General features: G+C 40.2%; 1 protein-coding gene across 2 annotated transcripts in view; it reads left to right on the plus strand.

Annotated features, from left to right (window-relative positions):
- The window catches only part of PLCL1 (phospholipase C like 1 (inactive)), a 397,791-nt gene that overhangs the window by 284,214 nt on the left and 87,935 nt on the right, over nucleotides 1-25,642 (plus strand). For both annotated transcript variants that reach the window (XM_073646527.1, XM_073646528.1), the window contains exons 4-5: nucleotides 19,861-19,936; nucleotides 22,094-22,203. In XM_073646527.1, the coding sequence (XP_073502628.1) occupies nucleotides 19,861-19,936; nucleotides 22,094-22,203 (186 nt within the window). The remainder of the gene's footprint in view (nucleotides 1-19,860; nucleotides 19,937-22,093; nucleotides 22,204-25,642) is intronic.

Here is a 25,642-nt window from a genome sequence, read left to right on the forward strand (position 1 = left end):
TACTGAGACGTGTCCGTTTTGTATACTTGGCAAATGTAATCAGGACGCGGAGCCGCAGGTCTATTACCATTCCTTTTACCATCTAATCCATTCTTACAGCACATGAATAGTTTTTCTTCAAAATGTCCTGTCTTCTTTTTGGGTGTTCAGCTTTTCAGATGCCTTTCAATGGCACGGTCATTATTATGCCGGTGATTGTGCCAATTCTTCCTTGTCATATTCCTTATTCTTAGCCTTAAACGTCTCAAGGTCTTTTCCAATAAATGTGGTCTTTTTATAATATCATGTAGTCATTTATGTTTAATGTAAAAGGCTAATCCTTCAAACACCAAATCCATCCTTGCTTTTTATATGTCCTTCTTCTTTTTCCCTGCTTTCACATTCATGGACACAGTAATCCCATATATTTGAATATTCATTTTTTAGGTCTTTTATGGTTTATACAACCAATTTAAGCATGGACAGTAATAATTGGAGGCTAAAATTATTGATAATATATGTTATTAGTTGGTTTGGGTTCTGACCTTCGGGCCCCATATATCCTTATGGGCTTGTGCAGACGACTATAAAAATTGAACAAGTGTTTTCCGTCATTTTGAAGGATAACACTCGTCCCCAAGTTATTCTATGGGGCCGATTTTTTTCTTCGGACCACTGGCAACATGCACGAGTTGCATCCATTTATCTGATTGCACTTCGCCATTCATATCTATGGGTCCGAGGAAAAAATCAGACCTCAATTACATCAGAATCACTGATCCGTAACCGCTCTGAGCCAGCAGAGATCGGCGCCGGGCAAAACAGGCATGTAGTTTAGTAACTACCTGTGTTGTCCATCATGGGATTGGTTCCTCATGAAGAACAGGGCATTAAAACCTATATGTTAGTATATATGGAATCCTGCATTTTCCTCTATGTGGAGACATATTAGCCTGTGTGCCTGTGCACCTCCAACAGCTTGGACCGTTAAATAAGCATGTTGTGCTTGGCTGCACTTCTTCTTCTTACTTCTTTTTTTCTTCATGAATGGAGTGTGTTTATCAAAATTGTAAAAGGGAAGATGGAAAAAACAGGATCTTCAATTATTATGGAGTTGCTACTGAGAATGGTAAAAATGAGACTCCTTGAAGTGAAGTGTGCTATTCTCTGTCTGTTAGTGGCACCCCTATGCCTGCTATAATTTGTTGTCTATTATATATAGTCGCACACTTCAATATCATTTATTTGCTCCCATTGAGGTCAAACTAATTGTTGTGTCAATGCCGAACAAGGCTTTGTAGAAATAGCTGTGACGCTCTCCTCATCGCTTTCAGCTAAAAATACTGTATATGCTGGTGTCTTCTCAGCTCTGTAAACACACATCACACACGCAGGGCTGCCAGCATGAGCCGATGACCGCTATGTAATGAGTGCGTTATCCGTGCTGTCCGAATCATGCTAACAGAGAGTTGCAAATAGGTCACTTCCAGGATGCAGGCTGCCTGTGGGACGCACTGCGGTCCTAGACTATAAGTGTTAATGTAGACTCGCATCTACCGGGAACCATTGCAGTGGGTTTATCAAAGGAACAAAATTTTATTTTACTAACTTTTAATTTGCTAAATGCATAATCTGATTGTGTATACTACAGTAAACTAAGAGGAATTATCTCACCATCGTGTCCTCCTCAAAAGTAGAACATTCTGCCCAGTGAAAGGAAATGTATCATCCAATTATTATAGCCACATTAATTACAGGAAAAAGCAAAATAGAAGCAGCACCAGCAAAAATTCAGGGTGCCAAACCCCAGGCAGAGACTAAACCTTCAATACAAAATGAAAAAAATGGAGGCAGCACATCAGTGTGAAAAGGTGAAAAACTTGTGCTACTTTATAGCCCATAATGGCGACCTTACGGTTCTGCTTGAGAACCTTTTTTGATTTCGGTTCTAGTTGAGAACCTTTCTCAAGAACAACCAGAACCGAAACATCGCCATGATGGGCTATTAAATAGCACACGTTTTTCACATTTTCAGACTGGTGTGCCTTTTTTTTTTATTTCACATTAATTATATACAAGAAAAATTATGGGGCAAATTTATCAAGTTAAAATATTTAAAAGATGTCCGGGCCTCTCCATTTATAGTGGAAGTCCATACTAAGGTGAAAAATATCTTTTTGATCTTCCTTTTTTGTCTCATGGACACAGTATAACATTCTATAAAGTACAAATATATAAGATTCATCAGCAGGATATTTTTTTCTTTAAACGTTCCTAGAGGCTACAAATTTAGGGGCATACACTTCCATCCTCTCTTGCCTGTATAAACAGTGCAGAAGGGTGGATATGCTTTGACATCTACAATAATGAGTGTTTCGTAACTTAACACATAATTTTGAATTTCATATACCTTCATGGATTTTGTGGGACAGTCATAAGCAATGTCCTTTTTCTCATATGTGAAAAAGTCAACATCCTGGACATCAATGCATCTGATTTATACCTGCTGTCATGAAACAAGACAGGTTGGCATGTGTGTTTCTGCCTTTGATTGATGGCCCCATTGCGTGCCGTGCCAGTAATGCTTCTAAGAGTACACACAAGTTACGCTAATAATTCTATGAATACGTAAGAGTGTATAGTATAGCATAACACAAGCATTTCTGCCTGCCAGCATTGCCTTTCAGAAGCCTCCATATAACAAGAGTGCTACAAGCACATAATGATTTTCCTAGCGTGCCGTGGGTCATTAAACATTGTTAGACTGCACTGCGTTCCATTTGGAAAATAATGAATTGTTTTCATTATTTTGCCAGCAAAATGATTTTCACACTCATTGTACAATAGAAAACTCCCATTATATTAGCTTGTGCGCTCCACTGTGATTGCAAACAGACATTTACCTCTTTGTGTAAAAGTTCCATTTGCATAGATAACTGTATGCTGAAAAAATCCTGAGCGTGGTGTAATGGTTAAAGGTTAGTGTCTCCCTCAGCCCAAACAACTATGCTGCATTGGAACCAAATTATCAGCATAGAAAATAGGTCAGCAGTATCAGCAGTCATCCAAATGAAAATTACACTTTCTTAGAACATCTATAAGGAAACCTTAGATTACTGGGATGCACAGAGGCCTACAGAATTACTGGCTGACAATCTATATAGAAAATAAATATCAACGCCCCAATTCATCAGGATCAGCTATTTATTTATTTATTTTTATTTTTTTCCACCGGTCTTGACGAGGGGGCATGGTGGAGTCAGACGGGACCGATTCATAAAGAGGTGCATGCCTCTTCATTAATCTGGAGCATATGACGAGTGGCGTGTACCACGGTGCCCCACACCATAAATCTTACTCCTGTCAGGGACTGGAGTGAAATTTCTGGTATAGGGAATGCCACAGCTCGTCATGAATTAGATGAGCTGTGGCATTACACCCCTGTATCGCCCCAGCTCCCCCAAAAACAGCATGAGAACAGCAAAGTCTCAACGTTTTTGCGCTTCTCTGAGTTGCGCTAACCAAGGTTGTGGAGTCGTTAAGCCAAACCTCCGACTCCTCAATTTCCCTGACTCCCTACTCAACAGCCCTGCCTCACTACTGAGCGTGTACATAAAGCGCAGCACAGATTCATCTCAACTAAAAGCCGAGATCCTTAGATCAGGAACAGAACTGACATTTATAGGACATTGCAGAACTTTCCTAAATTATTCTGAAAAAATTTACTGCACATCCTGCATTGAACTACTGTACCTAATTTATTATATATTTTAGGAGTCGGAGTCAGTCCATTTTATACCGACTTTGACCCCACCAAAATGGACACCGACTCCATGACTCTGACTCCACAGCCCTGGCGCTAACATTTGCAACTTTTCAAACCGATCTACACCAGAATTCTGCCCAAAATGCTTTGATGAATAGGGACCCTTGTATTCATCTGTATGATTAGATGTTTCCACACCCTTATGCCAATGCCATTGTCAGGCCCCTGTATACAATACCAGTATATATAATAGGTTCAAACCTAATATTACAGCCAGTTATTGCACAAACAGCAGACATTTGTGTTCCGCCAATGGTTGGACAAGGCAATTTGTAAAGGAATCAGCATTTTAAGGAAACCATTCATCAGGATTTTCCCCTAGAACGTATTAGGAGATCTTTATTAGCCCCCTAGTACCTACTTTAATGACGCCTCTATAAGCCATAAACGCTACATGTTTGTGCTTAAAAACTAAGTTCATTTGTCCCTGCTTTCCCTTCCAGCGGGACTGCTGTCAATTAATGCCACTGTGCGAGGAGTGTAACTGATATCCCGAAGGAGAGAGCAGGGGAAGAGGCTACTTCTCTGCCTCCTTGCACATGCTGGGATGTCAGCTGAATTCACATGTAGTGTGAGTGTATTAATATACCCACCTACTGCTGGTCTCTCCGGTGCCCAGCACTGTGTTCTGCTCCACTTCTCCGTGACGTCACTGCTCTGCAAAAACTCTCCGGGTCACACTGTGCTCTGCGTGACCCAGGAGGTGGCTTTTACCGTGTAAGACTATGGAGCATCAGAACAAGACACCACAGGCTTGCATTGTAAAAGAGACCTCAGGCTCATGCATTGAGCATAGATTAAGCCCGATTGGTGCAATTGTGATGACGTCACTGAGAAGAGAACCAGAACGGTGCTGGACACAAGAGAGAGCAGCGGTAGGTGAGTATATTAATACACTCACACTACAATACATGCACATATACACACAATTAATTAACAAAATATATAGCGGTGTGCTTCTTTAACAAGTTTATTTGAGGCCTATGCAAAGAAGTTCAATTAACCAAGCAATGTGAACTGAGGTCTAAGATGGTAGACATGCAAGAAATAAGAGCATGTTCACACTAGCAAAAAGATACAAAACCTACAAAAGACAAAAAATATGGTGGGATGGCTTGTATACTTTTTTTGATCAGAAATAGTTTACTAAGTACCCTATATTTCATATGCAACTTTGCTTTACATTTATATATAATGATGGTAGGGTATGTGATATAAAGAAGTTCAATTAGTATAGTATCCCTTCTAAAAAGTACTTGTTTTGTCGCTCGCATGCTTTGATCAAAATCTACTCTAAGAACCTCACATTTTAAGGTGTGACAATAGTGTAAAGGTACCGTCTCACATAACAATGCACCAGCGATCCCCACAACGATGTGACCTGGCCGATATCGCTGGTGCGTCGCTAAGTTATCGCTGGTGCGTTGCTAAGTGATCGCTGGTGAGCTGTCAAACAGGCAGGCTCACCAGCAATCAGGGGAGCAGCGACATCGTGGAAAGAATCTTTCCACGATGTCCTGCTCCTGGTTACCAGCCTGCTGCTGAAGCTGGAGCAGGCTGGTAACCATGATAAACAGCGGGTTACTAGGGGCACACGCACACTTAGTAACCTGCTGTTTATCATGGTTACCACTCTGCTACGGTGAGCGGGAAGTTACCGCTCACCGTAGCACAGTGGTAACCATGATAAACAGCGGGTTACTAAGTGCGCTTGTGCCCCTAGTAACCCGCTGTTTATCATGGTTACCAGCCTGATCGCTGGTCACACACAGCGATGTGTGCTGACTAGCGGGAGGGCAAGGACCAAAAAATGGTCCAGGACACTTTGCAGCGATCAGTGACCTCACAGCAGGGGCCTGATCGCTGCAAAGTGTCACACATAGCGACATCGCTGGTGAGGTCGCTGTTGCGTCACCAAAACCGTGACTCAGCAGCGATCTCGCTAGCGATCTCTCTATGTGAGACGGGGGCTTAACTCATGTATTCAGTGTTTGCAGAGTGATATTGCCTTGTGCCTTTAAAGTTTCCTAACCTCTAAAATTTCCTATCCTATTTCAGAACACAAAGATAAGGGTATAAAGCATCCACGATCGGCACATTAGCCACTATTGCATTTGGCTTGCAAAGATAACTAAACTTTAAAGGCAATGTTCAGTTTTTAATTTATGTGTTGCCAAAATTACATAATTAAACTTTCAATGTAGCCAGAATTTATTAGAAAATAAGTCTCCTTGTGTCAGTAATGATCTATTTCCATACTTTCAAAGGCAGTCCTGTGTATATTTATATTTTTGAATTGATGGGCAGAAAATGTAATAAGTATGTATATTATTGGAATATCTCCTTTTCTGAGTAAAATTAATCAAATGGGTTTTCTGAATTCTTCAGCCCGCAGCACTGTCCATAGTGGGACTAATTCCTAATTCATGTAGGCAGACCTATAATAAAATTAAAACCGGTTTCGGGAAGAGGTAAAAGTTGCCTACTTTTGGAACATGGAAGCTGTTTCATTTTTTTTAAATACTACATCAATCAGTATTTAGCTGGGAATAACCTGTTTAGTATCTTAGAATTATATTAGTAGAAGATCTGTATGGAGGAGTGGGCCAAAATCCCTGCTGCAGTGTGTGCAAACTTGGTCAAGAACTACAGGGAATATCTGACCTCTGTAATTGCAAACAAAGGTTTCTGTACCAAATATTAAGTTCTGTTTTTCTACTGTATCAAATACTTATTTCATGAAATAAAATGCAAATTAATTATGTAGAAATCATACAATGTGATTTTCTGGATTTTTTTTAGATTCTGTCTCTCATAGTTGAAGTGTACCTACGATAAAAATTACAGATCTCTCCATTCTGTGTAGGTGGGAAAACTTGCAAAATCGGCAGTGTATCAAATACTTATTTTCCCCACTATCTATCCTGCATACTTATCATATTTTGACATTGGCACCAAAAGCAGCCTGCACTTTTTCATCCTTCCAAACAGCAGTATATATCTGCAGGGGCGCGGTAGTGTACCTATATCTCCATGCAGGGCCGGCTCCAGGTTTTTCTGGGCCCCGGGCGAAAGAGTCTCAGTGGGCCCCTTTAACACATACCACGGTTCATGATGCAGAGATACGGCGGAGAAATATATATATATATATATATATATATATATATATATATATATATATATATATTATATATTATAAATAGTACAATGCAAAGATTTCACTTCTTACATTACATGAGTGATATCTATTGTAAATTCCACAATAGCTCAGAAACCGGTGAATCGCTCTACACAGAATACTGGCCCCCATATAAGGCTCCATAGGGAATACTGGCACCCATATAAGGCTGCATGCGGAATACTGACCCCCATATAAGGCTCCATACGGAATACTGGCCCCCATATAAGGCTCCATAGGGAATACTGGCCCCCATATAAGGCTGCATGCGGAATACTGACCCCCATATAAGGCTCCATACGGAATACTGGCCCCCATATAAGGCTCCATACGGAATACTGGCCCCCATATAAGGCTCCATACGGAATACTGGCCCCCATATAAGGCTCCATACGGAATACTGGCCCCCTTATAACGCTCCATACTGGATACCGGTCCCCATATAATGCTGCATGCAGGCTGTTACCCCACACATAATGCCCCATACAGGCTGTCCCCCCCTTATAATGCTCCATGCAGGCTGTTACCCCCCACATAATGCCCCATACAGCCCCCCCCTTTTAATGCTCCATGCAGGCTGTTACCCCCCACATAATGCCCCATACAGGCTGCCCCCCCCCCCCTTATAATGCTCCATGCAGGCTGTTACCCCCCACATAATGCCCCATACAGGCCCCCCCCCTTTTAATGCTCCATGCAGGCAGTTACCCCCCACATAATGCACTATGCAGGCTGTCCCCCCCCCCCCCCCCCCTTTTAATGCTCCATGCAGGCTGTTACCCCCCCACATAATGCCCCATACAGGCCCCCCCCCCCTTATAATGCTCCATGCAGGCTGTTCCCCCCCCACATACTGCACTATGCAGGCTGTTCCCCACCTTATAATGCCCCCCCCCTTCTCTTTATACTGCCCCATGCCTCCATACATTTAAAAAAAAAAAAAAATCAAATACCTCCCTTCTCCTCACCTGCTACCTGCTGCCCGCTGCTCGGGTCCGAACTCCAGCGTTGTCAGCGTCTTCCCGCTCAGCGCTCCCTGTGACAGCTCAGGGGAGGGAGCGGTGTAAAGACGTCACCGCGCCCTCTGACCTGAGACGTCACAGGGAGCGCAGAGCAAGAAGACAGCTGATCTGCGGAGGCACGGGGAGAGGTAAGTATCCTGCTGCCGGGGCCCTGAGCAAGCGGGGGAGAAGGGCGGGCGCTGACACCGCTCTCCTCCGCCCATAGCCCAGCGGGGTGCGCGACCGCCAGTGGGCCCCTCTGCCTGCTCAGGGCCCCGGCATTTGCCCGGGTTCGCCGGGTGCGGACGCCGGCCCTGTCTCCATGTCTTGAAAAGATGTTAATTAAACAAAAAAAAACATAAAGCAAAAAAATGTCATTGCAGAATAAGCACCATTTAAGTAAAAAGACACAGACAATATTGTGCATGATATTTGTCATTCACTCTAGCCTTCTACTGTTCAATAACAGAAATAGGGGGAAATTGCTACTGTTAGATTTATGAAAAGTAAAATAAAAATAGGAAAAAAAGCAACTTTAGTTTTGTGCCATGCAGATCTTATTTAGACTGCCAGAAGGAGGCTAAGAAGAATGTCAGCAGATTTGTAATTGTTAGCATTTTGCCAATCATTTTGCTTATTTATGTGCTTTTTCTATATGTTCCTCTTTGAGCTCTAGGGTTGATTTTAGAATAACAGGAATATATCTCATGGAAATGAATTCTTTCCTGTCCTACAAGTGTACAATCTAGCTGAAAGCGCAGCAATTATGTTATATAAACCAACAGTGGAGATAAGTCTTGGACATTTTACACTTGTCTAATCTCAAAGGAATTTGTTGGGGCCTGTGAATGGATTTGTGCTCTGTAGCGTTTTGTACTGTCTAACTCACTCCAGCGACTTCAGAATTTGTCTTTAGAAGGATCTTGGTATTCTCCATTAACATGGATTTAGTTTGATTGTAAGATTGTAGTATCTAGAAAGAAGTGCCTATGCGCCTAAGCTTGTTGCTGATATTGCAGGGCTGGGAAAAGACTGGATAGCCCTTGTGGTGGTTTTGTTCCCTGAATTTCTTCGGTAGCCGGGTGCTGCTTCCATCCATTGATAGATGTTGGGAAATAGTTGCTGTCAATGATAACATCAAACTTCTTCTCACTCAAGTTAAATGGTATGGTTAAACATACCATCAACCTTACTCAGTGGAGTTTTGCTTTTCCTAACTGTTGAGAAAAAAGATGATGTTCACAGGCAGAAGGGGGCCTTCTGTAACTTTTGTGAAGGCTAAAGATCCTATTAAGACTAAGGTTGGCCATACACATTAGATGGTAGAACCAAGTTTGGACCGATCGTTTGGCCAGCAGGTATCTCAGCCTACTCTCCCATGCATAGGAGCGCTCCTATATTCTTTGAGAAAGCCATCTGGCGCATCGGCTGGTGGTTTATGTAAAAAAGAACAATGCTCTCTACAGTCCAAAATCGGACATACGTGATCGATATCTCTGCTGACCATCAGTCGGCCGGTGCCCCCATACATATTAGACTGTCAACACAACCTGTCGTTATCATCGGGCTCAGCCGACATTAGTCTAATGTGTATGAAGGCCTTTTGATGGAGTGGAGACTTGGGAAGTAGGGGGAAGTAAGGTTGTGCAGTAGTGTTGTCCACCAACACTTGCATCCAAATAATAGTATTAAAAGTTATAACTGATATTGTGCAAGTAATTTGTTGAATATTATCTCACTTGGAACCAGTCAGAGCTCTTTCCATACACTTGACAAACTACAGGACACAACAAAAGCTGATATACAGTACAGACCAAAAGTTTGGACACACCTTCTCATTTAAAGATATTTCTGTATTTTCATGACTATGAAAATTGTACATTCACACTGAAGGCTTCAAAACTATGAATTAACACATGTGGAATTATATACTTAACAAAAAAGTGTGAAACAACTGAAAATATGTCTTATATTCTAGGTTCTTCAAAGTAGCCACTTTTTGCTTTGATGACTGCTTTGCACACTCTTGGCATTCTCTTGATGAGCTTCAAGAGGTAGTCACCGGAAATGGTTTTCACTTCACAGGTGTGCCCTGTCAGGTTTAATAAGTGGGATTTCTTGCCTTATAAATGGGGTTGGGACCATCAGTTGTGTTGTGCAGAAGTCTGGTGGATACACAGCTGATAGTCCTACTGAATAGACTGTTAGAATTTGTATTATGGCAAGAAAAAAGCAGCTAAGTAAAGAAAAATGAGTGGCCATCATTACTTTAAGAAATGAAGGTCAGTCAGTCCGAAAAATTGGGAAAACTTTGGAAGTGTCCCCAAGTGCAGTTGCAAAAACCATCGAGCGCTAGAAAGAAACTGGCTCACATGAGGACCGCCCCAGGAAAGGAAGACCAAGATTCGCCTCTGCTTCTGAGGATAAGTTTATCCGAGTCACCAGACTCAGAAATCGCAGGTTAACGGCAGCTAAGATTAGAGACCATGTCAATACCACACAGAGTTCTAGCAGCAGACACATCTCTTCAACAACTGTTAAGAGGAGACTTTGTGCAGCAGGCCTTCATGGTAAAATAGCTGCTAGGAAACCACTGCTAAGGACAGGCAACAAGCAGAAGAGACTTGTTTGGTAGCGTTGAGCGAGAATGTTCTATTAACCCTTTCGCCGAGTATGCTCGGGCCGAGCTCCGAGTATTTAAAGCTGCTCGGTGATATGTTTGAATCGCTCCCGTGTGCATGATTTGTGACTGTTTGACAGTTTTAATACATGTGAGGAATGTCTATTTCTTACACATTCCTCACATGTAATAAAGCTGTCAAACAGTTGCAAATCATGCACACAGGAGCGATTCAAACATAACATCGAGCAGCTGTAAATACTCGGAGCTTGCCCGAGCATACTCGGAACAGAACATACTCGCTCAACATTACTGTTTGGGCTAAAGAACACAAGGAATGGACATTAGACCAGTGCAAATCTGTGCCTTGGTCTGATGAGACCAAATTTGAGATCTTTGGTTACAACCACCGTCTTTGTGCGACGCAGAAAAGGTGAACGGATGGACTCTACATGCCTGGTTCCCACCGTGAAGCATGGAGGAGGAGGTGTGATGGTGTGGGGGTGCTTTGCTGGTGACACTGTTGGGGATTTAATCAAAATTGAAGGCATACTGAACCAGCATGGCTACCACAGCATCTTGCAGTGGCATGATATTCCATCCGGTTTGCGTTTAGTTGGACCATCATTTATTTTTCAATAGGACAATGACCCCAAACACACCTCCAGGCTGTGTAAGGGCTATTTGACCAAGAAGGAGAGTGATGGGGTGCTACGCCAGATGACCTGGCCTCCACAGTCACCAGACCTGAACCCAATCGAGATGGTTTGGGGTGAGCTGGACCGCAGAGTGAAGACAAAAGGGCCAACAAGTGCTAAGCATCTCTGGGAACTCCTTCAAGATTGTTGGAAGACCATTTCCAGTGACTACCTCTTGAAGCTCATCAAGAGAATGCCAAGAGTGTGCAAAGCAGTCATCAAAGCAAAAGGTGGCTACTTGGAAGAACCTAGAATATAAGACATATTTTCAGTTGTTTCACACTTTTTTGTTAAGTATATAATTCCACATGTGTTAATTCATAGTTTTGATGCCTTCAGTGTGAATGTACAATTTTCAAAGTCATGAAAATACAGAAAAATCTTTAAATGAGACGGTGTGTCCAAACTTTTGGTCTGTACTGTACATCTACCTGTGTAATAGCTGATGGCATACTCCAAATCTTTGTTACATTATCTGGATTGAAACAGCAGGAATTAAGAGTGTCAGCTGGGTTTTTTTAGACTCTTCTTGGCAGATAATGCTAGGGGAAATAAGAATCAGGCATATTATGTTTTAACACCCAAACCTCATTCACTACACATGCATACTCAGCTGAACCAAATACACATGTGCACGGGAGCTCAGTTGAGATAGCTGACGTGTATTGCCAGCTTAAACGGGTATTCTGGTTATAAAAAAGTTATCTCCAATGCACTTAATAGTTGATGGTTACTAGATTGGTCGTGAGCTGCTCACTGAGAACCCACTGATCAGCAGAAGGAGCCACTCACTTGACTAGTTATAATTGGAATACCCTTTTAAGTATTTTCCTATTTTTCCAGTACTTAGGGTTTTTTTTACCTTTGTGGAAGCAGTTATTTCTGTTTGGTCAAGTCTGTCTTACAGGACAGCCATTAGTTCTGAGATTATAGGTTATTTGTACTGTCCCCATTTTATCTTTGTTACCCTGTACAGCAGCACTTCATACCACCCGGTAGCCCTCCACAGCCCCATTCACTTGAATACAGTGGTGTGAAAGTGTTTACCCCCTTCCTGATTTCTAATTCTTTTGCTTGTTTGTCACAATTAACTGTTTCAGATCACAAAACAAATTTAAATATTAGACAAAGATAACACAAGTAAACACAACATTCAGTTTTGAAATGAATGTCTTTATTATTAAGGGAAAAATAAATCCAAACCTTCAGGCTGGGTGCCCACGTAGCGTTTTTCAAGCGTTTATGCTGCGGAATTTCCGCAGCGGAAATGCTTGTGAAACGCTAGGTAATCCGCACCCCATGGTCCCCAAGGGGATTCCGCATGTTCTATGCACATGCTGTGGATTTTTCCGCAGCTTTTATGCTGCGTACAAAAATCCGCAGCATGTCATTTAATTTTGCGGAAGCGCAGCGGAACTCCCGCCATTGACTTGCATAGAAACCGCGACTGTACATTTGTACAAGCGGCTTCTATGCGTCTCTATGTGCGGATGGTACCCAGTTCTGGAGGAGAGGAGACTCTAATCCAGACCTGGGTACCATTGTACCTGTAAAAAAAGAATAAAATGGCAAATAAAGTTTATACTCACCTTTCCGAAGGCTTTTCTCTGAAGGCCGGCATCGCTTGAGGACCTGCGGTGACGTCACAGTCATGTGACCGCAGGCCCTTCACCGCTCTGTCTCGCGATATGCCGGCAGCCGGGAACCAGACAGGAACGAGCGCTGCTGCACACACCGGGGCCTCGGGGGTAAGTATAGCTTTATTTGTTTTAATTTTTACGGTTCACACTGTATAAATCCATGCTGTTTGCATGGATTTATATAGTGTGACCTAGTTGTCAAGCACTTTCCAAGTGATGCTATCGCCTGGAAAGCGCTTGTCAATCTGCATGCGGAAACACATGTGGATCCGCATGTATTCTGCAGGAAAAACGCATGCACAATCTGCATGCGTTTTTTCTGCCAGGGAGATGCAGAAATGCTGCAGAAATTTTCTGCTTCATTTCTGCATCGTGGGCACATAGCCTCAGGGTCCTGTGTGAAAGTGATTTTCTTCACCCCCTTAAAATGTAAATTAACTGTGGTTTATCAGATCTTTGAGAAGCTGAGTTCCATTTCCCTTGCCACACACAGGCCTGATTACTGCCACACCTGTTCTAAATGAATAAATCACTTAAATAGGACCTGCCTGACAAAGTGAAGTAGACCAAAAGAACCTCAAAAGCTAGACATCATGCTGCGATCCAAAGAAATTCAGGAACAAATGAGAAACAAAGTAATTGAGATTTATCGGTCAGGTAAAATTTATAAAGCCACATGCAACGGGGCGAACCTTCCCAGGAGTGGCCGACCGACCAAAATTATCCCAAGAGCACAGCGACGTCTCATCCATGAGGTCATAACAGCATCCAAAGAACTGCAGACCTCATTTGCCTTTGTTAAGGTCAGTGTTCATGACTCCACCATAAGAAAGAGACTGGGCATAAATTGCATGCATGGCAGAGTTCCAAGACGAAAACCACTACTGAGCAAAAATAACATAAAGGCTCGTCTCAATTTTGCCTGAAAACATCTTGATGATTGTCTAGACTTTTGAGAAAATACTCTGTGGACTGACGAGACAAAAGTTTAACCTTTTGAAGGTGTATGTCCCATTACATCTAGCATAGAAGTAACACAGCATTTAAGAAAAGGAACATCATACCAACAGTAAAATATGGTGGTGGTAGTGTGATGCTCTGGGCCTGTTTTCCTGCTTCAGGACCTGGAAGACTTGCTGTTGTAAATGGAACCATGAATTCTAAAAAAAAAATCCTAAAGGAGAATGTCTGGCCATCTGTTTGTGACCTCAAGCTAAAACGCACTTGGGTTATGCAGCAGGACAATGATCCAAAACACAGCAGCATGTCCACCTCTGAATGGCTTAACAAAAACAAAATTAAGACTTTGGAGTGGCCTAGTCAAAGTCCTGACATTAATCCGATTGAGATGCTGTAGCATGACCTTAAAAAGGCAGTTCATGCTTGGATACCTCCAATGTGGCTGAATTACAACAATTTTGCAAAGATGAGTGGCCAAAATTCCTTCAGACCGTTGTAAAAGACTCATTGCCAGTTATCGCAAATGCTAGATTGCCGTTGTTGCTGCTACTGGTGGCCCAACAGTTATTAAGTTTAGGGGGCAATCACTTTTCACACAGTGCCCTGTAGGTTTGGATTTCTTTTTCCCTTAATAAAGATCTTCATTTAAAAACTGCATTTTGTGTTTAATTGTGTTATCTTTGTCTAATATTTAAATTTGTTTTATGATCTGAAACATTTAAGTGTGACAAACATGCAAAAGAATAAGAAATCAGAAAGGGAGCTAACACATTTTCACACCACTGTAGTTCCCTGTAGAGTGCGTAGCATAGTTTGTGGATTCTTCATTTTAAGGATAGGGGCCCTGACAGTTTGATGCCCACCAGTCAGAAAGGGATGGAATATATTTCTGATACATCATACGTTTATGAGAAAATATGCTTTAAACTTAGGACCCAATTGAAACTTTTCAAGGCTGTGTACAAATTTTTGAACGCAAGCTATATATTTGTGCACTTAAAGTTGTGTATGCTTGACTTAATCTATGTAAATATACTATACTGTCTATTGTGTAATTTGTATACTACATCACTTTGGCTTTTTTGCTTCTTTACAGAGACGATGCCAGGATTTAAGAGAGCAGCTGCCAAACCAACTTATCTTTGTAAACTTGTTAACACTAATTAGAGTTTCCAACCTTTTAAACATAGATACATCTTATAATTAAACCATCTTCAATATCCCATGTTTTGTGTACCCTCCTACATAGTTTGAATATATTATAGATGATAGCAGAGAGAATTCTATTTTTGTATTAAGATATTGACCTAAATGACACATTTCCATATTTGAACACAGCACTTTTTGCTCAGTTTTGTACACAGCGAAGTAACAGTACAAATGCAAAGTAACATCGCTATCATTCTAATAGGATAATCCCAGGCTCCTATCTCCAACATCTGTTTCTATTGTAAGAGATGGCAAATTTAACAAGATATTCATGAAGCAGAATCCGGTGCTGTTGTAGGTAATTTAAATGGAACACATGGATTTTTATAAAAGGTGTTCAATAAAATATTATTTTTGTTCTTTCCATTATGCAATAACTTCTCTTCTAAACATTCCAGTATCAGCTGTGAGCGGTATTATTGAAAAGTGGAAGAGTTTAGGAACCACAGTAACTAGTTAAAAAGTGTGGTCATGAGTGTTGAAGCACATAATTCTTAAAACTTGTCAGTAGCTATAGAGATGCCACGTTTCCTTTCGCATTAAAGGGGTTGTCCGGTCTTGGGGTACAACTGTGCAGTCACTCTATGTGACTGCAGACTTGTGAAACCCCACAGCGCAGGCACTGCCAGAAGTTGCCAGTCAGGTGCCAGAAGTTGGTTTACTCTATGCAACATAGATGTGAAGCAGTCCTAAAAAACTGTGGGTATACAACTAAATCTTAGGTTAGTGATTCACAGGAATGCTAAATCCTCAAAGAAGAGAACATATTGTGAGTTTGTAAAGAGAAATGCAGACACTGCTATTTTTTAGAACAGTCCAATGTTCATGTTTTGTTATTTTCTGTAAAATAGTTAAAAATTATATACATTTCTCATGTTTTGCATTAGAAAACAGTGTGCAATGTTCCCAATGCATAGAAATAAAAACAAGTATAAAGATTTTGTGCTTAGCAGTGTGTTCAAATACATAAGTTATTATTTTAAACACTTCTGTAGGTGTCCCAATACTTTTGTTTATATTGTGTGTATATTTATTTATTCTGAAAAAAATATTTATTGTTTTTGTATCTCTGTGACTGTTTGCATTAAAAATTACCAGAATATTCAGCTCTTTAAGGATTCTGCGCTTAAAACCATAGAGAATCAATTTAACAGCAGTGATATGAGAGGGCTTTATTATGCCATCCATTATTTTTTACTGAAACAGTCAGTTGCTTTTAGTGTACGGAGCTCCAAAAACACTTACAAAAAAATCCCTAAAAAAAGAGGCTTGAATAACGAATTGCTGCTCATACATTCATTCTTTTGAGCATTTTTAATTAGCTTCAGGTTTTTCAAAGACTAAACATATGCACAACAAGTTGTTTTGACATTGCAGTGTACAGGTGCATCTCACAAAATTAGAATATCATCAAAAAGTTAGTTGATTTCAGTTCTTCAATACAAAAAGTGACAACTTTGCATCTATAAAAGCAATGAGTGTGATCAAGAAGAACGAACATTGTTTCTTTATTCAACAGCTTTCTTTTAACTTTCGCTTGTATTTTAATATAACTATAAATTACTAAGCGTCCTAATCAGTATTGTATCCTGTCACTATGCGAGTCCTTGAAATCTCCGCAGGAGCTGCTTTCAGAGGCTTCAGCACCTTAAGATCCTTACTATAACAAAGCAAAGTGCTTATACCAAAGCCTGCGGGGCAGCTCCTGTGGAGTGGAGAACTATTTGATTTTTCAAAAGAACAAGCATTCCTAGCAATCATGCTTCTTGGAATTTTCCACGGAAGTCTGTTCTATTTTCATTTTGGCTTTTTATCTAAATATTTTAACATTATCTCTAATATCAGCTACAAAGTCCATTTTAGTTGATAAAATATCATATGTTTCCTAACATTAAAAGTGTAGGTAGGACGAGAGTGTCTCGTATCTCAGAATCTTGTCTATTTCCAATGTAAATCAATTGTAAATGACAAGTCTTGGCTGTAAATGTTTACGTGTGACTTGAACACAGCCTTTTGGGTGGGTCTGTAAATGGTATTTTAGGAGGGCATGCAAAATGAACGAAAAAGAAAGGCGCATATAGGGTCAATATGTTTGGACAGTACAATAAGAGTAATGGAAAAGGTGGGTGCTCACTTTACTTGCTATGATGGGTACAACTCCAGTGTGGACAAATATATATATGGTAATCCATTATGTAGTCACTGTCCTTGTCCCACACCTTGGTCATGCCACACGAAGCTGGGAGAAATGTTAGGCTATAGGTTGAACTTGATGGATTTATGTCTACCTTCAACTTTAAAAAACAACAGATATGAAATGGTATGGAGAATAGGGCGCCTAGATGCGACGTCCCTTAAAATCGTGGACAGATAATAGTCGCAATAAAGGGTGCAGATTGTAGTCAAAATCCAATGAAAGTTCTTTGATGTAGTATATCCAAAACAGAACACATTTCAAAGCTCCACAGAGGTCATTTTATCAAGTGGTAGAGACATGGTAAAACAGTAAATCTCTGGCATTTAAATACCTGAAGGAGATGGAAAAAGAAAGCCATGCTAGGTTAGGTAATAATAGGTAGACACACCTAGTTATGCAAACCTATACATGGGCAGGTTTGAGGACAAATTCCTTCATTTATTCATTCACAAAATCAGTACATGGTAAGACCACGTCATTTTCTATAAGAGATACGTAGATAATTTGATTTTCATTTGGAATAATTCAATGGAACATGCATATCACATCTCAACAATAATGACTGGGTACTGACATTTTCACGTGTGGTTTCCACTGTACATATCGAGTACATAGATCTTATTGCATTTAATTGTCAAGGTAAAATTAAAGCAAAAAAGTTTTATTTTTTTTTTTATTTTTTTAAGGTTGACAGCAATAGTTACCCTATGTTATGGACGTGTACACTCTTTCACACACGGGTAACAGAAAAAGGGAAGTTCTACCACAGGGATACACTGCCCCTACACCCAGTTGGTCCCTGTACAGACTACAAAGGCCCTAGCCGCATAACTAAAATCACCGCCTCTGACCTAACTCCCTAAAAGGCCATCAAGGGGTTTCTTGGACCTCCTGATGAACCAGAGAGGAGGCCGTAACACACTGCCAACAAGGGGAGGGGAAAGTGTGAAGACGGATACGAAAATCCACGATGAGAAACTAAAAACACGTTCATAAAGGGTAGGTAGAGAGGGAAAACTAAGGAGATCCAACATAAAAGGAACAAGTAACCTCCCAGAAACCTAAGGCTATGTTCATACATTGCGTTTTTGCTGCGTATTTTTCCGCAGGCAGAACCTGCTCTCTTGGCAGTAAAGAAGCAGCGTAAAGAAAGCAGCTTTTGATGAGTTTTTGCAGCTTTTTTTACTGCGTTTTTGTCAGGGTACATTTGTCTCTTGCATGCTGATAAAGTTTAGTGCATGAAAAAAAACATGATTCAACTTCCTCAGGTTTTGGTACCAAAAATGCAGCAAAACCTGATATCTGCGGTTTTTGCACTTCCCATTGCTTTCACTGGGTAAAAAAATGCTGAACGAAGTGACATGCAAAAGCGCAGCTCTTTTGACATAACAATCAGGAAAAAAAAACAATGTGTGTGTATGAGAGTTCTGAAATCTTGTAGACTTTGCTGGTACTGTAAACCACAGCTTAAAATTTGCAAAGAAAAAAAACGCTGCAAAAACGCAAGATGTGAACATAGCCTTAGTAGACAGTAGACAGAAGAACGAACCACACAGCAACAGGTCACCGGATCGAATTCTCAAACTGAGCCATGACACCCTGATTTTAAAAGGGCACGTTACTTATAAGGGTTGGAAATCTAATAATTTTTCAGCCACTTGAAGCAGATTAGGAACAAACGCACAGAGGATGAGGGCTATGAATCACAGAGCAGAAACCTAAGAAATAACTTTCTGCTCACAGTGTACCCCACCAGATTAGAAATAGATCACAACATTTTTGACAGGATGATTGCCTGACTTAGAAAAAAGGAGGAATAAGGCTTCAAAAACATTGAATGTTAAAGGGGTTTTCCCACAAAGTACATTTTCATCAATGGATTTTGGAATAATAGTAAGTTTCACAATTGAATTTGTTAAAAAAAAGATGTTCCTTATTCTTCCTGAGAGGTAAGACATTCTAAACAAGCAAGGAAGTGTTTTCCCTCACAGAATGCAGCAGCTGCAATCCTGTACTCTCTTTTGTTTCCTCCCCTCTCCACTCTTGAAGAGGGGGCATGTTGCAGTCAGATGCTCCTGATTCGTTAAGGAATCCGGAGCATCTAACCAGTGGTGTGTTCCTCTATGCTCCAGTCTTTGACTGGAGTAAGATTTCTAGCATAAGGTGCAGCACAGCTCGTCATGAATTAGACCTGCTGTGGCATCACGCCCCCATCCCTCCCTAGCTCCATCCATTTTGGCAGAGCTGAAACTGGCGTAAAACTGTCAAAAGTCGCAAAATTTTTTTCACAACTCTGAGTTACGCCAAAATTTAGCGCTTTTTTTTTTTTTCTTTAAAGCAATTTATGCCAAAATTCTGACAGAATTGCTTTGATAAATAGGGGCGTTTGTATGTACACCTGAAAAGGAAGATTAGATTGCCATGAGGATTATTGTAATACATCCACCTGTTGCTATCCCAATTCTCAAGAATCCCTTGGCCATCTTACTGCATTTCTGGGAGGATAATGTCCACAATGATTTACCTGTTTGTATGTTTGTTTGGACTCACAGATGATACAAGAGAGCCGGTCTTTGATCGAGGCAGCAGATGTAATCCATGAGAAGATATTGCAGTGTCAGAAAACAGGTATGACCCCATTTTTTTTTTTACATCTAAAAATCAAAAATGTCATGCTTAACCCCTTTATGACATGGTATGTGATAGTACGCACCACGTCATAGCCCTCTGTTCATCCTGGGCTCTGGCGCTGTGCCCACACTTTTTCGGGCACATGTTAGCTGATGTGTACAGCTGACATGTGCCCGCAAAAGCCGCAGGTGGAATTGCAATCCACCTGCGGCTGTTAACTAGTTAAATGGCGGCATTTAACTTGCTCAAACCGGATACGTGTCACTTACCCCGTCACGTGATCGCGAGTCACCAATGGGTTGGCATGACAATCCGGGGTCTGCTGAAGACCCTTGTGGTTGTAATTGCCAGATTGCTATGAGCAATAGCAAGTGAGCAAATTTGCTACACACAGGCAATCGGACAAGTGCTGCTTCTAGTCTCCTATGGAGACTATTGAAGCATGCAAAAAGTGTAAAAAAAAGTTTTTAAAAATATAAAAAAAAATATATATATATAAAAGTTTAAATCACCTCTTTTGTCCCATTCAAAATAAAACAATAAAAAAAAATATATACACACACAGGTGCATCTCACAAAATTAGAATATCATGAAAAAGTTAATTTATTTCAGTTCTTCAATACAAAAGGTGAAACTCCATATATTATATAGAGTCATTACAAACAGAGTGATCTATTTCTTTCTATCTCTTGAAATAGATCATTTTGTTTGTAATGACTCTATATAATATGAGTTTCACTTTTTGTATTGAAGAACTGAAATAAGTGGTGATATTCTGATTTTGTGAGATGCACCTGTATTTGGTATTAGGGCGATTCTGAACGTGCCATCTATTAATATAAAAAAATAATTAATCCGATCGGTAAACGGTGTAATGAGAAAAAGAATTCTAAACGCCAGAATTATGTTTTCTTGATCATTGCAACATTGCAATAAAATTCAATAACGGGCGATCAAAACATCGAATCTACCCCAAAATGGTATTAATCATTGATTAATAATAATGGTAAGTATCAATAAAAACGTCAGCGTGGCGTGCAAAAAATAAGCCCTCACCCGGCACCAGATCACGAAAATTGGAGGTGCTACGGGTCTCGGAAAAATGGCGCCATTTTTTTTTAGCAAACTCTGGATTTTTTTTCACCACTTAAATAAAAAAGAACCTGTACATGTTTGGTGTCTAAGAACTCGTAATGACCTGAATAATAATGGCAGGTCAGTTTTAGCGTTTAGTGAACGTGGTAAAAAAACAAAACAAAAAACAACTGTGGAATTGCACTTTTTTTGCAATTTCACCCCACTTGACATTTTTTTCCCGTTTTCCTGTACACGATATGGTGAAACCAGTGATGTTGTTCAAAAGTACAACTCGTCCCGCAAAAAACAAGCACTCACATGGCCATATTGACCGAAAAATAAAAAAGTTCTGGCTCTGGGAACAAGGGGAGCAAAAGACGAAAACGCAAACAACGGAAAATGCTCCAGTCATGAAGGGGTTAATGTCTTGTACATGAAGCCAGATTAAAGCCTGGTAAAACTTGCTCTGCATGAATGGGTCTTGTGATTTTTTTTTGCCTTGAAATCAGGTTAAGGCTATGTCCACCATCACTTTATTTTAAAGCATCTAAAATTTAAAATTAAATAAATATTGCAAGTACTCTAGTCTTAATTAAAAATTTGCTAGATTTTTGTGTCTTCAGCATTTACGCAGAGCTGTGTGTCTCCATGGTAACAGACTGCAAATTAAACTTGATCTTGCAGTCATATTGTCATCCCTTATTTAGCAAGGAGAAGAGCACAGATGAAAATGAGATAAATATAAATTCAGATATTGTTTTTACCATTTCTATTGCTCGTTAAAAACTTTTAACACAAAAAAGTTGTGATGGCAAATTATTTTAATCATTTGGAGATGATAATTTTACGCTGTTTCATGCATTTTTGTATATTTACAAGCTTTGTCCATTGACAAATTATCCCACTCGGTCATAAAAAGTGCAAAGATGTGCAATAACCTGATTAATAAGAGATATAATAATCTGTTGGAGGGAGAAGTGTCTAGACAACACAGTTCTTTTGTCTAGCTCCACAAATAGTGTATGGTTTTCCCCTGTACACTGTAGACTTTCCTTTCTTGTCTTTGCTTTACGTAGGGATGGAATTTCACGAGGAACTGCACAGTCTAGGGGCAAAGGAAGGGCTGAAAGGCAGAAAACTGAGCAAAGCTATAGAGAGCTTCGCCTGGAACATCACAGTGCTGAAGGTACGTGCAGTGCTAATTGACACATTCTGCTTTTTCTGGTATAAACCCTAGATTGATGTTTTAATGGTGTCAGCCTTATGTTTTTGTTTTAAAGACAATCTAAGGGTCAGTGCTATGATTAACAACATTGTAAAGTATTTCCAAACCCAAAATTTCATTTTCAGCCAGAAAAATCACTCCAAAAGGGCCGGACACTTGGTATCTTCTTTCTAACTTTTTCTTTCCTTTGTCAAGTGTAATTTTATCTAGCAGCAGAGATACCAAAAGAAATTACAGGAAGTGTGTGTAAGAGGGGGTAGTGGGGATGTTGTCCCACTTCTCCACTCAAACTGCATATAGGCATAACTAAGAAACACATGCTTTCAGTTTGGAATGGGCAAGCCGTTGGACAACGGCAATGCGGGCTGGGAAATTAGGAAAAGTAAGTTCTAGTTCCTGTAGTTCTGGTAGAATGCTAATAAACAGGAAAATTTGAATGTCTAATTACAGAGAATGAGGATGGGGATATTTCCTGGACATATTAGAATGGTATGTGCACCATAAGCAGTTTTAATTTGTGGAGGATGGAACTTCAAGACAATGTTTTTACTTTTAGTTTTGACATATATGATTTAGGAAATGTGAAATACAGGGCACAAAGATATTTTTATGTAAATTCAAAGAGATACATACCATAGAGACAGGCAATTTTTGAGGCTTTGTGCCCCTTGGAGAAAGAAGACACCCTCCTTGGTTAGCCCCATGCTTTTTTTTCTCCCAATCTCCAGAGGTAACCTATTGTTAGCAATAGGTGAAAATTGGCCCAAGGGTCAAAGAGAGAGCAGGACGGGGAAAAGGACCAATTGCCTTTTCTGTCCTACTTGACAAAACCATAGTGGTCTAGCATGTAATAGAGATGGATGAAAAGTGCCTCATCAACCAATAGAATAGTGTGACGAAAGGGTTATATGCAATGACTGGAGAAGGCAAACTCTCCAATGACATAGTTATGATGTCACCTTAAAACATTTTTAAACAATAAACCATTAAAAGTATGTTATAAAGAGAAAGAGCTGGGGACAGGAAAGCAGTAGTGGGATGGGTGGTAGAAGTTTCATGGGTCGTTGTGGGCTCCTTAACTTCTTACAGACCGCCCAAAGCCTTTAAACATCCGGGCAGTCCACATTATACTCTGCAATGAGGTTCTAAAATGTCACTGCATAAAATAGCAGCTGCATGATTGGGGAGCCGACTGTTAAACATTGCCTTGTCAATGGGGAGTCAAGCTAAGAGGGTTTATTACAGTCTCTACATTCCTGATCATTGTATGTACACCGCTGAACAAAAACTGTGCATAAACTATGTGAAGCATTGACATCGCTTTCTTCTTTGGGCTCAGTAATCCCATGATTACTGGTTGTAGGGATGGAGCAGGAGCTGCTAGATCATTGGAGACCCAGTCAGCTCTGCTATGTAGCCAGGGGGCTAACTTTGCCCTGTGACTTGGGCTAATCTGCCATCCCCAGTTACAGGGGAAATTAGATAAAATAAAAAAGTATTTAAATGTTGAAATGCAGGGGATAAAAATAACCCAAAAAAACTTGCTGTCAATTCAAATCACTGTTACTAGCTCCATCCCCTGTGATTAAAAAAACATGTGTCCGAAATATAAAAATACTTGTCACGGAGAGAGAATAACATTTTAAAAGGTATTTTAGTGGTCATTTTTGGGTGTAAAACAAATTAATAAATTGTGAAAAACAGTTTGATATTGACAATAAAATAAAAAGTGTATGAAAATTACATACAAATCGGGGCCCTCACAAAAAGAATGCAAACATTATTTAAATATCCGATCAAGAATTTTTTTTATAGCACTTTAAAGGGGTATTCCCATCTCCAAGATCCTATCCCAATATGTAGTAGGTGTAATAATAATAATATTAGCAAATACCTCCAATTAGAAAAGTAGTATAGTATTTCTGATTCGCTATGCCACTTACCTCATGTGCAGGCAATACAGGACCTTAGGTATCCACGATTACGACCACTAGCAGCTAGCCAACTGTCTCTTTTATCAGTGGATGTAACTATGGATACCTAAGGTCCTGCAATGCCTGCACATGAGGAAAGAGACATAGCGAAACAAAAATACTATACAACATTTCTAATTGTAGGTATTTGCTAATATTATTATTATTACACCTACTACATACTGGGATAGGATCTTGGAGATTGGAATACCCCTTTAAACTACCTGCAAAATACCCATAATGTGCCTAGTCACAAACAGGGTAAAATAGCTTGGTCTTGAACTGGTTAAAATAGTACAAACATGTTCCAAATTTGAGGACCAACCTATAGTTCCAGATGCCAACTTGTGTGTTGGAAACTTGCTCGGCTTTTTTTTTTACTGTGTCTGCAAGAGAAAATAGTTTTAAAGCCTTCATAAATTTAGAAAAAATCCGTCTTCTGAAACTATTTTTCCAGAGATGGTTTACTTGTGGGGCAATCTAGACCTGGAGTGTGAATGTTAGAGATCAGGTGTTACCATTTCTTCCAGTTTCACATCAAATTTCTTACAGTCCACCCATCCCCATAAATGTAACCTGTTAGAGTCATGCTGCCCAAACCACGGGCAGCATGAATTGGACACTGACTTTGTGATTGCAGCAAGGTACTTTGTATATATAGCCTAATACACCAATCAGACATATTTTATGAATAGTAATCAGATCTAACTTGCTTTGCTAATTACAGCCACTTAATTACAATTCTTCTTAGAATCATTTCTCCGATCCGTAATCCTTTTAGCACTTAAGCCTCTTACTAAAATAGCACACTTCAATCTCTTTACCTGATGTGTTTTTAATATTGATTTCAACTGTAAAAATCAGATTTTAGGAAATTTAACAAACTAAACAAGTGTCAAACTGTGGTATTCTCAATTGACTGAAGCACACTGTGACCAATATGTAAAAAGTGGGCAAGAATATTGAGGGCAGGTATAATGATAATAATATGAAAAATACCTTCAAAATTAGGTGACAGTAGGAGCTGTCCAGCAAAAACTTATGTTGCATTGTGCTTCAAATTATATAATGTTTAGAGATGAGCGGTGTTCGACTAGAACTGTTCGCCAATCTCAAATTCGAGCTGTTTTGGGCGGTGTTCGAGTTGTTCGACGAACCCGAACGATTTGCAAAAAATTCGGCTGTTCGAGGTTATGTTCGATAACTGTTCGTGCACCAAAAGCGTGTCCTGCATGTCTGGCGCTATTTTGAGCACCAATCATGCAGGGATTGTCTGCCACTCACTGTAATGCCACAGCCATGGTGGTTGTGGCATTACAGTGATTGCCCAAATCGATGGGAACAGTGCTCACAGTGAAACATGAAAAGCCGGCAATTCAGCAGCGGCATACACCGGTACCCGACAATTTAGAACCGAAAGAATAGAG

This window comes from Phyllobates terribilis, unplaced genomic scaffold (assembly GCF_046119375.1).
Source record: "Phyllobates terribilis strain yellow unplaced genomic scaffold, ASM4611937v1 Scaffold_9__5_contigs__length_417890890, whole genome shotgun sequence".
In the NCBI taxonomy this organism is placed as follows: Eukaryota; Metazoa; Chordata; class Amphibia; order Anura; family Dendrobatidae; genus Phyllobates; species Phyllobates terribilis.